The 14,935-nt window shown below is 43.5% G+C and overlaps 1 protein-coding gene across 4 annotated transcripts in view; it reads left to right on the top strand.

Annotated features, from left to right (window-relative positions):
- BEND5 (BEN domain containing 5) overlaps positions 1–14,935 on the top strand; it is an 876,445-nt gene that overhangs the window by 539,344 nt on the left and 322,166 nt on the right. For 3 of the 4 annotated variants that reach the window (XM_065842089.2, XM_065842088.2, XM_065842090.2), the window contains one exon: positions 3,248–3,446. The exons of the other annotated variant lie outside the window; for it this stretch is intronic. In XM_065842089.2, coding sequence (XP_065698161.1) covers positions 3,248–3,408 — 161 coding nt within the window. In that variant the 3' untranslated portion in view covers positions 3,409–3,446. Of the gene's footprint in view, positions 1–3,247; positions 3,447–14,935 lie in introns of those variants that run through there. 4 annotated transcript variants of the gene reach the window in all.

Genomic DNA, 14,935 nt, shown 5'->3' on the forward strand with positions numbered 1-14,935 from the left:
CCTTCAGAGGCACGACAAAATAGTTTTACCCTTGTAAGCAGAGAAAATGTAACTAGTAAATACGAATTGTTGCTCTTGAATTGGAATCGGAACAGGAAGCGTAAATCGCTGACCTATGGCAGGAAAAATGGCAGTGGCCCTTTCGGTAGCTGCAGGCCTGAGCCCATGCGTGTGGGACTTGGAGAGAGAGAGAAGGCCTTCTCCTTTATTTCACATGAATAGCCAATTTCAGTCCCTTTGTATCATCGTGCTTGGTTTGCATTTGTTTCTGTCTCTCTTGGTATTTCAGGCTTCTTTTTAAGTCAGAACCGAGTGGGTTCTTCATTGAATACATACCGAAGTGGGATGTTTAGGTTTTGTGTCCATACTAAACTGCAGGAGGACTGAAAGAAATCTTATCTACCTATTTGGTTGAGCCTCGTTATTCTGCATTTCCTGATGTTAGTTGCTCTGTACTCTTAACTATGAACTCTGTAAGAGCTGTTGTGATCTGCCTTGCAAGTGCCATGGTTTGGAAGTCAAGAATACGATTCCTCTGTGTGTGTGTGTGTCTGTGTTGTGTGTGGGAAGGCTGGAAACTCATCCTCGCGCTGTCATCTTCCTTAGTTTGTAAGAAGCAAGTAAAAGACATGGAGTTTTATTTTACTAAGCTGCTTTGAAGAATATGTGTAGAATGGCAAACTGTTCCATACCGATTTCCTAGTTCTGCCTGGGACCTTTTGGTACAATCCTAGCACGTGTACTGAAGCCACATAAGGAATCCACTTTGTGGCTGTGGCTTAACCCTTGTCAGCTGTGATGGGAAACATAAGCGGTTACCCAGATACACACTTGCAAACACGCAGTGAAAAGGAGTTATTTTTCAATTGCAGCAAGCTTTCTGGTTTCCCTGCTGTTACTGCCAGCACTGCTGGCAAGGCCCCTTACCTGGGAATCTCCTCTTCTACTTCGGTCAGGGCCAGTCTGTTAAATGGCTTATTTCTAACTCCCCCTGGTTTCTTTGCAGCAAGTTTGGGAGCATCTCCCGACAGGTACATGGTGAGAGATGGGGCCCTTCCCTTTCCTCTCTTCGGTACCTTACCCTCTCCAGCAATTCCGCTCTTCCCTCGTTTCTGGGTTTTCTGTCATATTTTGCTTCCAGCCTCAACTCTCATTTGAATTCTGCCATTCCACACCCTGGTTTTCCATATTCCTCATTCCAGTCTCCATTTCACCTTGTCTTTGGCTCTTTTTTTTGTTAGATTCGAAACTGTCCAATCTCCTCTTGAACCACTTAAACTGCCTGGCCAGTGTTTTAGGTGGCAGCAGATTTCCTTTATCAACGGTACTGGGTAGCGCATAACCATGATTTTCCACATTGTTTTGTCCTTTGCATTTGCATCAGTGTTAGTAGGTCTTGCTACATCATGCCAGCAGTGTTCCCTGGAAAGCTAGGAGCAATCAGATAAATTAGTACATTACGGAGAAGAAAAGGAAGCAAAAAAATGAGTAGCAAGTGGACAAATGGTGAAATGCAAGGAAGTTAAGAGTTAACGTGGTCAGTGCCTTGGATCAAGCATCACAGGTAGAAGTAGAGCTCCTTGGTAGTCTTTGAGGTCAGAAACATGAAGGGGTGTCTGTATGCTCCTCCAAATCCAAAAGATGAAGAAGCAGAAAGCCCAAATCACTCTTTTTAGTCCTGAGCCAGCATCCTTATGTGACTGCTGAACTCCTGCTTCTGCAGCCCCTCGTAGGAATGGAAGGAGGAGGAAAAACCGTGATGACTTTGGATCTGTCTGGGTCACGCAGCTGCTGAATGAGCTCTGTCAAGTGGTTCTTCGCTTGACATTGTGGCCAAATCTTAACATAGCCTGTCTTTTTTGGGAAGTTCACCTTACCAGGTGTATCTGGTGCAACCCAGGAGCATTCCTGAGGTCGGTGTAGCACCGGTTTGTGTCCTGCAAACACAACACGCTGGCTTTCCTCAGTGATGGCCCCTTCTTAGGTGTTGTATTCAAACCATAGCTTACTGATGAGCAGCATCTCAGCGATCGGGTTCCCTGCTGGTTAATTTTATTTACCTTCTATTCAGTAGATCTTAGAAGATAAAGATGACATTGTTTGAGATGTTTTTATCGTTCTGTGGATCCAGGCTAACTCATTTCAAATAGACTTTTGGACAACAGCATTAGTTGAAGTGTCTGATATATTTTTAAAAATCTGTACTGTGTAGTATGTAGTAAAGAAATGAGAAAAAGTAGGATGCATGAGCACTGTTATAAACCTTGTTAATGCAGAATAACCTGTTATAAAACTTTTGAGAGGTTTCAAAATGAACTACAAAGCATGCATAGTACTTAATTATCATAATTTTTAATATGACGCATTATAACTGTTATAAGCCTGTTAATTAAGTGATAATCTCTATAGCTTTCTGTATATGAAGCAATAAACGGCTACTGGAGTAGATTACTAGGCAAAGCAGAACAGTTTGTTTAATCAATCTGGGAAGCCCACACAACAAAACACACGGATTATGTTCTGGTGGGTTGCACCTCTGATTGCAGTCACCTCTGGCACAGAGCTACCAACTCTGGAGCAGAACCATTTGGACTTCCATTGCCCTCATTGCTTTTGCAATTATTACGGTTGCTTTTTGTATCCGCTGAGGTTCACAAAGTGCATCGTGCACATGTTGAGAGAAGATCATTCTCACTCTGAATAACCTACTCGTAAAAGAGAAATACGCCCAGGGACAGGGCGGGCGGTAAAGATGCAGACATTAATGTATGTTCTACAGATTGAAGAATCAAATGGATCAGTTAATGTCTTCTCCTACCGGTTCCCGCTTCTCTCCCTGACCGTTGGCATTTCCGCGCTGTTTGGGAGGTGTGAGGGTGGAGTGACTCGCAGGAAACTGTAGATGACAACAGTTGTAGTGAGACCCATCACCTGGGAGAAGGTTCTGAACCTGCCGTGGAGATTTGAGCAAATACAAGGGTTAGGCAGGCAGGGCTGGCACTGTAGAAGCTTGGACTTGGCCAGTATAGAAGGCCTATTAACCTATAGTCACAGCCAGAGGTTTAGGCTGATGGAAACTCTTGTCTTTAACAAGATAGCCAGGGAATCAATGCAAGCGTCTGTTGTCTTGCAGCAAATATACACAACGCTTACTCAGTGCTGTGTCTTGAGTAGTCAGCCCAACGTGGGGCTGTGTTGTCTAAAAATATCCTAATGGCTCTCTCCTTTTTCTTTTCTCTCTCCCCAGAATGTTTGTATGATAGAATAGCACAAGAAACTGTGGACGAAACCGAAATTGCACAGAGACTCTCCAAAGTCAACAAGTACATCTGTGAAAAAATCATGGATATCAACAAATCCTGTAAAAATGAAGAAAGGAGGGAAAGCGCAAAGTACAATTTGCAATAAATTTTGGATTTTTAATAAAGTCTTAGTGTTTTACTTAAGTGTTGGTTTTTGATTTGCGTGGCGTTCTCTGCTGATGGAAGAAGCTGACTCCACGCGTTCATATCCTATCATGAATTCATTTCTTGAGCGGCTCTGTCAAAAGCCTTTTGATGGTGTAACCCGCTTTTAACCGATGTAAGATCTATTGTAAGTACAGCCACCATGAAACCGTGCGTTTTCAGAGGGTTTTCTGATGAATTGTGTATATAGGTTGTCATTCTGCAAACACCAACCCGGTTTGCCTACATTTTGCTTTCCTGGAGCCAGTGGATCGGGGCTGCACTAAACGTCTGCTTAGAAGGAAGAACTGTACAAAATTCACTTTGCTATTGGAAATAGTTCTACTGTATTTTACAAAGTGTTTTTTCTGGACTGAAATTTTCATCATTTGTTTTTATAAATCCTTGTTTTGGTCTCTAACAATATATTTGGTCACAAACGCATAACGAACGCTTCTTTTTCACTTATTTTCCTGTAGATAGATGGCCATTGCCACCACGGTTTGAAAAACACAAACAAAGAACCCAAAGCTCTAAGTTGTAAAATCATGATAATTTATTAAAACAAAATCTAAGAGCATTTATTTTTCAGGCAGCAAAGGCACTTGTCAGATATCTGGTTATGGCACGAAGCTCTTCAGTATGTGATTGTTACTGCTCATTAAATGCTGTGTTTTTAGTGTATTTACAGCCTCAAACTATTTAAGGATTGCCACACAATGGCAAGATCAGGTATAATAGAAAATTTGGTACCATTTCCTCTCAGTCCGTAATTTAATTTAACAGTGGACACTTTTAGCAAAAATTTAAATTAAAAGTAGTTTTCTACATTGAAGTTAGATTTGCAAGGGAAGGTTGTATGGAATAATTGGTTGTGGGTTTGAATGATACCTCGTTGTCTAGAAGTGAAAGAACAGAACCTCACGTCTTGTTTCATGAAGGATTTTGAGGATAAGGTTGTTAGAGACACCTGAGGGCCTGGACTGATTCATGTTGCGGGTTTGTTGTGGTAGTGAGCTTAGTTAACCCTCCGTTTATTTTCCGCACGTGTGGGTGCTTTTCTGCCCGTCGGGTCGTCCGTTCCCGAGCGTCAGCGTTTGTTTCTTTTCTATAACCCCCTGCAATTCTGCGTCCTGTAAGTTTGAAAGCCTTACAGTTCCATATCCCATTCCTGTAGCGCTGCTGTACCCGACGTTAAACCTATTTCCATGTCCCGTATGCATAGATAATATGGAAAGGAGCAATGCAAAGAGTTGTTAAAGGGGTGGATGGAAGGAAGGGGCGGGGAGAGGAGGAGTCGCACTCATAGAACTGCAGTGCCAGTTTTGGAAGAGATGGAGGAGAACACGTCATCTCTTCCCATACACTGGATGTGCTTAAACGGTGTCTTAATTCAGGGCCTAAGTATTTGTTTTATGCTTTCTAAAGTGCAATCTGAATATTCTGTGCTGCACAGCAGGTACGCCCGCTTGCTCTGGCCTGTCCCGGCTCTCCCTTCCCTTAACCCGGCACCGGGGATCTCCCTGCTTCCCCAGGTTCGTTGTGGAGGGGCCGGTACCGACAGGACGGAGCAGGAAACCTTGACAGCGATGGATGGGAAGAGGAGCAGTGACTTTGGACAGGGGCTTGTGCATCTTCTGAAATCGCTTTCAACAGCCTCGCTTGCCTCCCGTTAATCTCAGTGTGTTCTTAGGGCGTGTTTAATGAACTGCGTAAATGTCCCTGCTTCCAGAGTTGGGATGCTAAACAGCAAATGAGTGTTTATAATGGCAGTGCATGTATCTTTTTATTAATTAAAGAACAAAATAGAGATAACATTGAAGAAACACTTAAAGAGCAAGTTCCTACTTTTCAAGCAGAGTTGTGAATGCACTTTTTTTAGAGTAATAATAGGACAATCCACTAGTTTAGGGGAAAATGTGCATCATTTCCTTGGTCTTTTATGGCTTTGGTACTAATGTGGTTTTGTTGTAGCAGATTCTTTAATGAGACGATCGTGCTGCATTCCTTAGTGGATAAGCCTGTTTGAGACGGCGTTTTGTGGAACCTGGGCAAAGCAGATTAGAATTTAATTTGAGGTAGGACCCAAAAATCTGGGATTCCAAGTCTTTGCACAGACGAGCATCATCTTTCTTGCCAGGTTTGTCCCTTCTGATGTTACTGCTGCAATTGCAGAAGAATTCCCATGTTCTCTTTGGGAAGGTGTCTGGGAATCGCTTGTTCCCGTCTTGCTGGAGGTTCCATGGGCCCAGGTCCAGCCGGTGTGTCCAGTGGGGTTGAACAGGACTATTTGGGTAACACAAAAAGGGTTTGTTCCCTACAGTGTGTGGTGCTGCAGGGGCTAATTCTGTGTCCTGTGGACAGGGCAACTGGCATTTCAGGTGAGCACCACCCGAAGCGTTGTTGAGTTACAGGAATAGAATATATAAAGGGTAAAATACCTCTTTAATGTGTTACAGCGCGAACTAGATCTTTGGATTTCTGGAAATAGGGTTTTGCTAATAATGAGGCGGTTTAGTGTGCTGGAGTTGTAAGGCAATGTGCAGAGGGCTCTGTGATCGGTGACAGGTGTGTACAAATAACACCTTTGCACTTCTGTTGGGTCATCACCCGTGTCTTTTCGCTCCCGTGACCCCGTATAAAGACCACACGCGCCCTTCCGCTGAGCCGGTTTCACGCAGGACAATGGGCTGCGGTTGTTGTGTGTTCCGGCATTACCCAAGGAAATACACGGACTCTAATGGGCTGTGCTTTTCTGCATAGAAATACCCATGTATAAATTAACTGTGAATTGCGTTTCACTATGTTATACTGCGTTTATGGCCAATGCCGTTCTTGTTCATACATTAATTCTTCCATAATTGTGCCTGCCTGTGCATAATTTTGCTTTGTTCATAACGCATCCGCCATGAATCTACCACAGGCTATGTGCAAATAGTGCCTCCTTTTCCCTGCTCCAGCTCGACCTGGTGCCTCTACATCATGTGGAACAGCAGAGAATTTGGACATTAAAAGAAGGAGGTTTTATTAGGCCCTGCAATGCCCCTCGTTCATCATTCTCAGGTTTGCGCTGTGCCGTTACTTCATAGTGCAAACCTAGATTTGTAAGGATCAGAAAAACACTGATTTCAGAGGAACTGACTTCTTGTCCTGAGAGATCAATGCACCCCGTTTACTTCTTTTTTTTTAATCAAAGAAGGTGGTATTAATGTTATACGAATAATCCGATCCTTTGTTGCTACACATTGCTGCTGTGATTTGTGATATTTGTGACCTGATCCATGTCAAAGTGCCTCTGTCACACTTGCAGAGAGGCAACATCAGAGTTAACAAAAAGAGCTTTATGGGGAACGAGCTATTATATAAAAGGAAATAATCGTACTAGAGATTTAATACTTTGGTCGATGCCTCGCTACTCAACTGAAACAAGAAAGTTAGTATTTGTTAGCGAAAAAACTTCAGGTTCTGCTGTTAGAGGTTTGGATGCAGTGATGCTTTATAGAGATGGGAGTGGGGTTTTGGTGGTGGTTGTTGCTGCTGTTTTGAACACAGCCGGACTGAAATACACCCTTAGTCCTGTCGAAGTTGAACTGGAAGCAGTAGGAGTTTAAGCTGGCGTTGGGTTGGCTGCTGAGCGCGACTGCCAAGGCTCGGTCTCCCTGGCGAGCTCGCTGGCCTGTGGTGCTGGATCTGATCGATCTCTATGGTGCTGCCTTGTTGTCTTAAGCCGCGATTATTGTCCTCTTGGAAGTTTTAAGTAACAATAAATGGTTTTGGATTTAGCACGAGTGTAAAGAGAACTCAGCTTTGCACTTCCAGAATTTGTAGACCTTAAAAAACAACGCTAAGTGTGGGTCATTGTTAATACTGTCTTGATGCAGAACCTCAAAGGGGTGAGAGTGTTCTGAACCGGGAGCATTGTGCATTAGCCGTGGCCTCACTGCGTTACCTGCATTCGTATTCGTACCTCTTGGGGAACCCAAACCTGGCTGGATTTGGAAGGGGAAATGGGCTGCGCCACGTGGAGCCATGCTGAGGGTTATTGCAACATCCCATCTTCTGCTGTGAGAATGGAGTCTCTTCAGAAAGATACCGAGATGAGATTCATGCTTCTGAATGAGGTGGTAGTTTTCTCAGTATTCTTGAAAACACTTGTCGTTCTGCGCGTGCCTTTGGTCTCGGGTTGGTGAAGTCGGAGCATCAGTTGCTTAGGTTTATTTGTGACATTTTTCTCATCGTAACAGTGTGGAACGGTGAGGTGATTCATACAACGCCGAGGCAATAGAAATGTTATGAAGTGCAACCATTGCATGTTTCGTGCTCAGGAGCTAATGTTTAATTTCACCATCTTGGACACTTTTTCATCCCCTCAGGTTTCCTGAATAGGAAAGGAGAATCGTTTGGACTCGGAGAAGAGGAACAGCGCTTCGAAAAGGAATTCATTTACCTGGCCGTTCATTTGCTTTACTTCTGCAGTTATTTCTGCGGTTTATGTTTGAACAGTAACTCCCATTCCATGCGTCAGGTACCTGCTCGTCCAGTCCTGCGTGGCGTCACCGTCCTGTGGTTGTGACTTCATTGGTGTCCCCATAGAGAGGAAGAATCCTCAGCCATATAGACAAAGCTGCATTATGTCTGTATCAGAATGGGGGGAAGAAGCTGAACCCCCAGGATTATTTTCCTTGCTGCCTTCTGACTAGAAAACCTTTTCCTCCTAAGGAAGTTATTTTCGCCACATTTTGGAGAATAGCAACTTCATGTTTCTTCTTTATTGATAATAAAAACTGAAAGGAACTAAATTATCTTTTAATATATGTGTTTAGTGAATCGGGCTAACTACTTTAATATTACATTTTAGTGATTCGAAGTTAAGGAGTCACAGGAAATTTGCTGAACGCCCAAGAGAGGGGAAGCTGGGGCGGCTTGGCTTTTATTGTGGTGTAACAATTGCTGGAAGTCCTTGGAAATGTAAGAGAAGAAATTACACTTGTTGGTGCTTGCCTGTCCTTTCTGCTTTGCATGAGCCCTTGTGCTTCTTGGGGTGGAGAAGGGTGTAGGATGTGGAGAAAGATGTAGATGTGGGCAGCGCTGGGTTCTCAGCCTGCTGGATGTGCGGGTGGACGGGACGCGTGTCCATAGAGCCGGGCACGCTGCCACCAGCCCCTGCCACACGAGGCTCAGGCGAATGGAACAGCTTGCATGGGAGGCTTTCATACTCTTTCTTTCATACTCAGATTCATCCCTAAAGCCTTCCCAAATATTTATGTACTATTTATTAAATTGTAGTTTCAGTTTTTTTAAGAAAAACAACCTGTACTTTGATGTGTTTTCCATTTTTCTTGTACTAGCAGAATAGCAGTTTGATTCTTCATGTTTCAGTTGGGTTTCAGTCCACTGATACTTGAAAATAGTCCTTTTGGACATTTTGCACGGTGAGCCAAATCACCGTGGTCTTCCCTTTCTGTCCTCTGCAGGATTTACAGAGTTGCCTTTGAAGAATAACTCTCAAAACCAGCAGGATTGGATGAGGATGTAGCAAAGCACCCGTCTCCCAAATTAACCTTCTATTTCCATGTCTTTTTTCTTGCATGTTGAAATGCTTTGACACTTGCAGGTTTCTTTGTGGTTGCACGGACACTTCCACCTTTCCAGGACAAATGTGCTGTAAGTTCTGCATTTCACTGTGCATCCTGACGGGAATGAGGAACTGAGGATGTGGAGTTTGGGGCTAAGCGGGGTGAATGTGATCGTGTAGCATCGGTTCTGCTTTAGAGCAACATGTGAGGAACCACTCTTGTTCAGATAGGACAGACAACCCACAAGGGTGGATTTTCTCTAGGTATAGTTCCCTAAAGGCAACTCAGTTGTTCATTGCCACGTTGCTAAACACATGCAACTTCCACTCTGGCTTCAGCAAACTTAAAAAGTGACTGAGACCCACTCAGCAGCGGCCAAATGTGGAGAAGGAGCCTGTGTCTGGTGGCACAGAGCCTGGGGACAGGTTGTGGAGGGGCCGCATAGGCCTTCTCACCTTCCCACAGAGAATTAATATGTGCAATTTACATGAAGTCGGTAGCCAAAGAGCAAAATCTGGAGCAGTTTGAATGGCATTTAAGGTTTCAGTCTGCGATAAGTAAGTTTTATTGAAGTCCAATCAACCTTACGTGCCAAGAATTTAACCTTCAACAAGTAGAATGCTTAGTGTTTTCTTCTGCAGCCAGGGACCTCTGTCTTGTGCACTTACACAGCTGTGTTTACAGACGTGATGTTCTGTTATTCTGTATAAATCTGACCCTGCCATGCCACAAATTGAGAATTTCCCTGATGTTGGGCAGCCCAGCCTGTTTTCCTGGTCTTCCCTTCTCGTTTCTGTTCCTCCTGTGAGTGGGATGCGGTCTCCTGTGCGTCCCTTATGGGGAGGGAGACGGGAGCGTTTCAGGATTCCTCCTGCCCCAGGAGCTGCTCTTATATGAAGGTCTCAAAGTTGTAAGATGGAATAAGCAGATCTTTCAGCAGCGCCTCTTGAAAGTGTTTATTTCTTCAAACAGGATCCCTTGCTTTTTCAGAAGCTCTGTGGCCTGGAAGTTGCCCACATAATTATGGTGCTGAAGTGTAGATTGTCGTTTCCACTGAATGAGCAATGGAAAGCGTTGGGACAGGTTACCCTGATTTATTACTTCAAGTTGCGTTCCTTTTTCCATTTACTCTATAAAAACAGCCACCTTTTGAGCTCTGCTTCAAACTTCTGTGATCTAAGTACAGTTGTTGAGAAGGACGTTCCCAGCTGTGGAGGTCCGTGCCCAAGATGAGTGGAAGGACTGCAGACCGTGGCGCGTCTGCTGGTGGGCCGTGCAATGAGATGGTGCAAAGCACATCAGAAGGCTTCTCTTGGTTGCTCCTTTGAAGAGGAGCCTTGGCTGGACCACAGCTGCTTAGAAAAACAAGCGATCTTGAAAAGACATCAGTGTTAAATCCATCCTTTCCTTTAGTAGTTTGTTCCAGTGGGTAGCTACCCCCACTGCTCAGCTTGTGCCTTATTTCGCTGTGAATTTTCCCATCTTAACTTCTAACTCTTGGTCCTTGATTTGTGTTTCTTAATATTCTCTTAGCTCAGTATTTCTCCACCTCGAGAACATCCTGATAGACGGGGTGACTTCAGTCTTCCGCTACCACACATTCGTGAATCATTTTTGTAATATTTTTCCATTACGTCTGCCCAGATTCATTTTAGCCTTGAGGAGTTCTTGATGTTCTCTTAATTACTCTATTAGTTAATGTGATGCAATCCTATGTTTTAGGACACGCCACTTTGTGTTAGAACATCATATACAATAGTCTCAATTTCATTTTGTCAGGCAAACTTTATTTGCCTCTGGAGGAAAATCTGATATTTGATTGATTGTTGACCAACTGATGTCCCAATGTAACTCCTTTTTTACTGTATTATTAAGTACAGCTTTGTCATGAAGATATTGTTCTTAAGATTGTTTATCTCTATACTCTTTCTTCTTTGACTTTGTACCAGCTTCAAGATAGTTATGGAGTTTTCTTGGTCGGAGATGCCTATCAAATGCCAAAGGATGGTGAAGAGCTGCTATCGTTGTGCTGTTACCCAAGCATCTTCTGTGGAATTATTTCATTCTGGAGCCCCCAACCAAACCCCATAAAGAAATCAGGCCTGGCAGGAGAAGATCTTGCTATACATCAACTCTTGTTGTGTCTACTTTGATACATTAAAGGTGCTTTGGCTAGAACTTACATGTATTTTTTTGACCATGCCTGCTAAATAATTAATATTCTCAGTGAACGTCAGAGATGAGATGAGGAGCTGCCAACTTCTTCCACCGAGATAGCTTAATGAAAATCGTTCTTTGCCAGAATTTTGAAGGTCAAAACTGGCTTAAATATGTAAACAGCAATTATATCGAGGTAAAGCAAAAAAACTTGTAATTAATCTTTTTTTAAGTAGTCCCTTCCTTCCTTTGAGAATTTCAAATAGTGTCAGACAAGGTTCTTCGAGATTTCCTTCATCATCTCTCTGAAGATTCCCTGTTAATTAACTTAGTAATTTATAAATGTTATGAAATCATGTTCTTGGCTTATTTCTATTTGTAAAGGCATCAGCGAATTTGTGTACTACGCCTTTTGAAAAGTAATTAATGTTTCACTCTTAAAAGCCTATTGATATTTTTGTATTTGCTATTGATTTGAAATTAATACCTCTGGCAGTTTAGAGCTCGTCTGCTGGTTTCATACACAAGGAGCGGTCAGGACGGCATCGCTGAGCTGACCCAGGTAAAATGACGACCCTCATCTGATGAGCTGAAGACAAATATAACGTTCTGGCTAATCCAGGGTTCCTCTCTGGGGATGACCGAAGGTGACCTGTTCCCATGGGATTTGGGAGGGCCTGGGTCGGTTTTCACCAACAAGAAGCTTAATAACGGGAGAGGTACAATGGGAGCGGTTCAAGTGTGTGCTGTGATACTGAGGGCAGAGAGCAGTTGATCCTTTGGTGATCCCCAGTGCTGCAGTGGTACCAAACACCCGGGCAGGGCCTTGGTGCGGTGTTCGGCAGGGTGGTGGGTGGTGCAGAAGTTGCTGTCGTGGTCTCCCTGCTGATCTGGCTGATCCAATCTCTTGTTCTGGAGGTCACATAGAACCCATACCTGAGATATTTCAGCTTTGTGGTTCGAGATGTTGCCAGTTTTAGAAGGAATGTACAGACAGTTCTGCAAGAGTTGGGGATCCTTTGTTGCTGGGTAACAATCAAACCCTTTTCTGGTCTGCAAAATAAACTTTAGACTAGGGGAGCTTTTTTTAGCAGGAGGATGTCTTGTTAGTCCTATTTCCTCTGCTCTGCATGTGAGAATTACCTATTTGTACTGTCAAGGACCTCAAATGCAATTATTGGAAGGATCAGATACAGTATGATTAAAGGAATTAATATTTTTTGTTATTCCAGGGTTTTCCCTTTATTAAATACTTCAGCAAAATTGCAGTGACCTCTTTTGAGAAGTGACTCATTGCATTTTAAAGGCTTTACAAGCAAGCCATCCGTTCTTGTCAGAGACATGGAAGATGAATAGATGGCTCTTGCCTGCGATTTGCGGTCTCAGGGGAGGTCCCTTTTGGCTGCCTGTGGTGATGCTCGGTTGCATCGCTGCTTCTCATCGCCTCCGGGCTCCTGCAGGACACCAATGTCCCTTCCGGCGTGACCCACATCCTCACGGAGCCGTGAATCCCTGGGCGCTGGACACCACGTCCTGTTGTTGCTGGTCCTGAGCTGTCTCAGTGCCGTGAGCCGTATGCCCATCTCTTTCTTGGGTCCTTAAACTCCTCTGGAGCTATCTTACCTGTAGAAGGATACAAATGAACTTTCTGTATCAAAGACGGTAGAAAATATGAGTACTGTCTTGAGCATTGCGGATGCCGGGTATGTTATTGCACTAAAAAACAGAGAGGGATGTATTAAACAGAGTATAAGTATTTTACCAAATCAGAAATTCATACATCATAACATATATGTATTTTTTTTCCTAGTAAACAGTGATTCCAGCCGTAGCCTGGATTGCATTGCTGCAGGTCAAACCAATGACGAGTGTATCAATGTGTCAGAAAATTCAGTTTAATTTGGAAGGCTTAGGTTAATGGGGGAATAAGATGATGATCTTCAGGGTGAATTAAATACTACAGTCTGTTGTGGAAAGGAAACATTTATACAAAATAAGAGCCATTTGTTCATTTTAGGAAGTGTCACACTCCTCTCCAAGAACATCTGGTCACCGTGCCGTGGCACTGGAGGTGTGAGGACCTGCTCTTGGACTTGGTCACACTGGATGGAAGTTACTGGCCCCATACTGTCAAACACCCAACGTGGCACAGGTTCATCAGTTCCTATTTTGCTCTTTCTGCACGTAATAGTAGATAAGCCTAGAACATTGCTCTTCAGATCTTGGTTATTTTATTTCCTCCCCATCCCTCCCGGCTTCCAGTTTGAATTTACTCATGAGCAGTAAATGTCTATTTGTTCTTGAGAAACATCACTGCCAAATTTCAGCAGAAATTTTGACTTTGGGGAGTTTATGAGAGACTGGAGCCACTCTGCCCTTGCTAAACTGAGCTGTCTCTTCAGTTCTGCTTGGGAGATACAGTCCCCGATTCATCTGCGCTTATCCCAGTCGGCTGCTTTTGTCCTTGTGCGATCTTTCTTGATCAGTGATGCTTTGTGCTGAGTTTTATCTGGGATGGTAACCGTACATTATGCAGTGACGTTATCTTTCTAGAAATGCCTTTCTCTAGAAATATCTCCTGCTTTTCACGGCTTTGTCATGCTGAGGGCTCATAATTCAGCAGTAATCGATGGCTCTGCTGAGGTTGTTGTCCTTCCTTGGCGTTCCTAACGTGCACCAGACTTCCTACCGGTCTGTAGGAACGTGTATTGAAGCTGTCAAAGTTAATCTCACCTCCATAATTCTACTCCTGAAAAGGATTGTGAGGGATGTTTTCTTCCCATCCGATATTTCTCCACTGCTGGCTGATACTGGTGTTCCCTTCCAGTGTGGTGCCTTTAGGAGGTGTCTCCAGGGCCGCTGCTTAACCAGTGCTTATATAAAACCAACCCTGGCATTTATGCAGGTTTGTACCTATTCTAAAACTGTTTGCAAACATTTAACGAAGCCTCAGATTGTAGTAGTTTTCCTAACAGTAAATGGCTGTTCATACTCAGAAGTAGGGAGCTGGTGAGTCGTTCAGCATCGTGCCCGGAGTCAGAAATGGGCACTGATTATGTCACCCCAAATCCTCCGCTCTACAAGTCAAATAACACTCTATGCTTTTTATCAGACTATCCGAAAGCTTTTAGCAGAAGTGGTGTGTGTCAGTGCAAACTGGAGGCTTGAAGGGAAATTTAATGGGAACTGAGTTTCCAAAACTCTTGAGTAGCTTTGAAAAGTGAAGCCTCGATATTTTAGCCACTGATATTTTGGCAGATACGCGTTCTTTGGGTACCACGTGTGTACTTTTCCTGGGTACTGCTACAATACCAGGCTGAACTTCTCCGTTATTTTTATCGATGTATTTATTATAGCTGGCTAGCTTAGGTAAGCTGACAGTGTGTAAGGCCACACTTACCTGTGAGTGCTGTTTCAGTAACACTGCTCTTGAACACTTTTGGTAGGATTCATTTGAAACTTTCCACCTCTTGAATTGGATGTGTAATATCTCTGAAAAAAACCCCACAAATATCCATGTTTCTCCCTGATGCCCCCAATTCTGTTTGTCATTATTGCGTTTATTATGCAGATTAATCTCAAAGCATCAAGTGATTGTAGATTATAGTAACGATGTGGGGGGAAATCTCCTAAGTAAACGAGTTACAGAGAGCGGGATCATGAAAAACTGGATCCTAAGCCTCACATCCAGCCGTGTAACGCGGCATCTCTTGTAGTCTGGATTAGCGTGATTTCTTCTTCTTGACTCATTGCATT

Source organism: Patagioenas fasciata, chromosome 6 (assembly GCF_037038585.1).
Source record: "Patagioenas fasciata isolate bPatFas1 chromosome 6, bPatFas1.hap1, whole genome shotgun sequence".
Taxonomy (NCBI): domain Eukaryota; kingdom Metazoa; phylum Chordata; class Aves; order Columbiformes; family Columbidae; genus Patagioenas; species Patagioenas fasciata.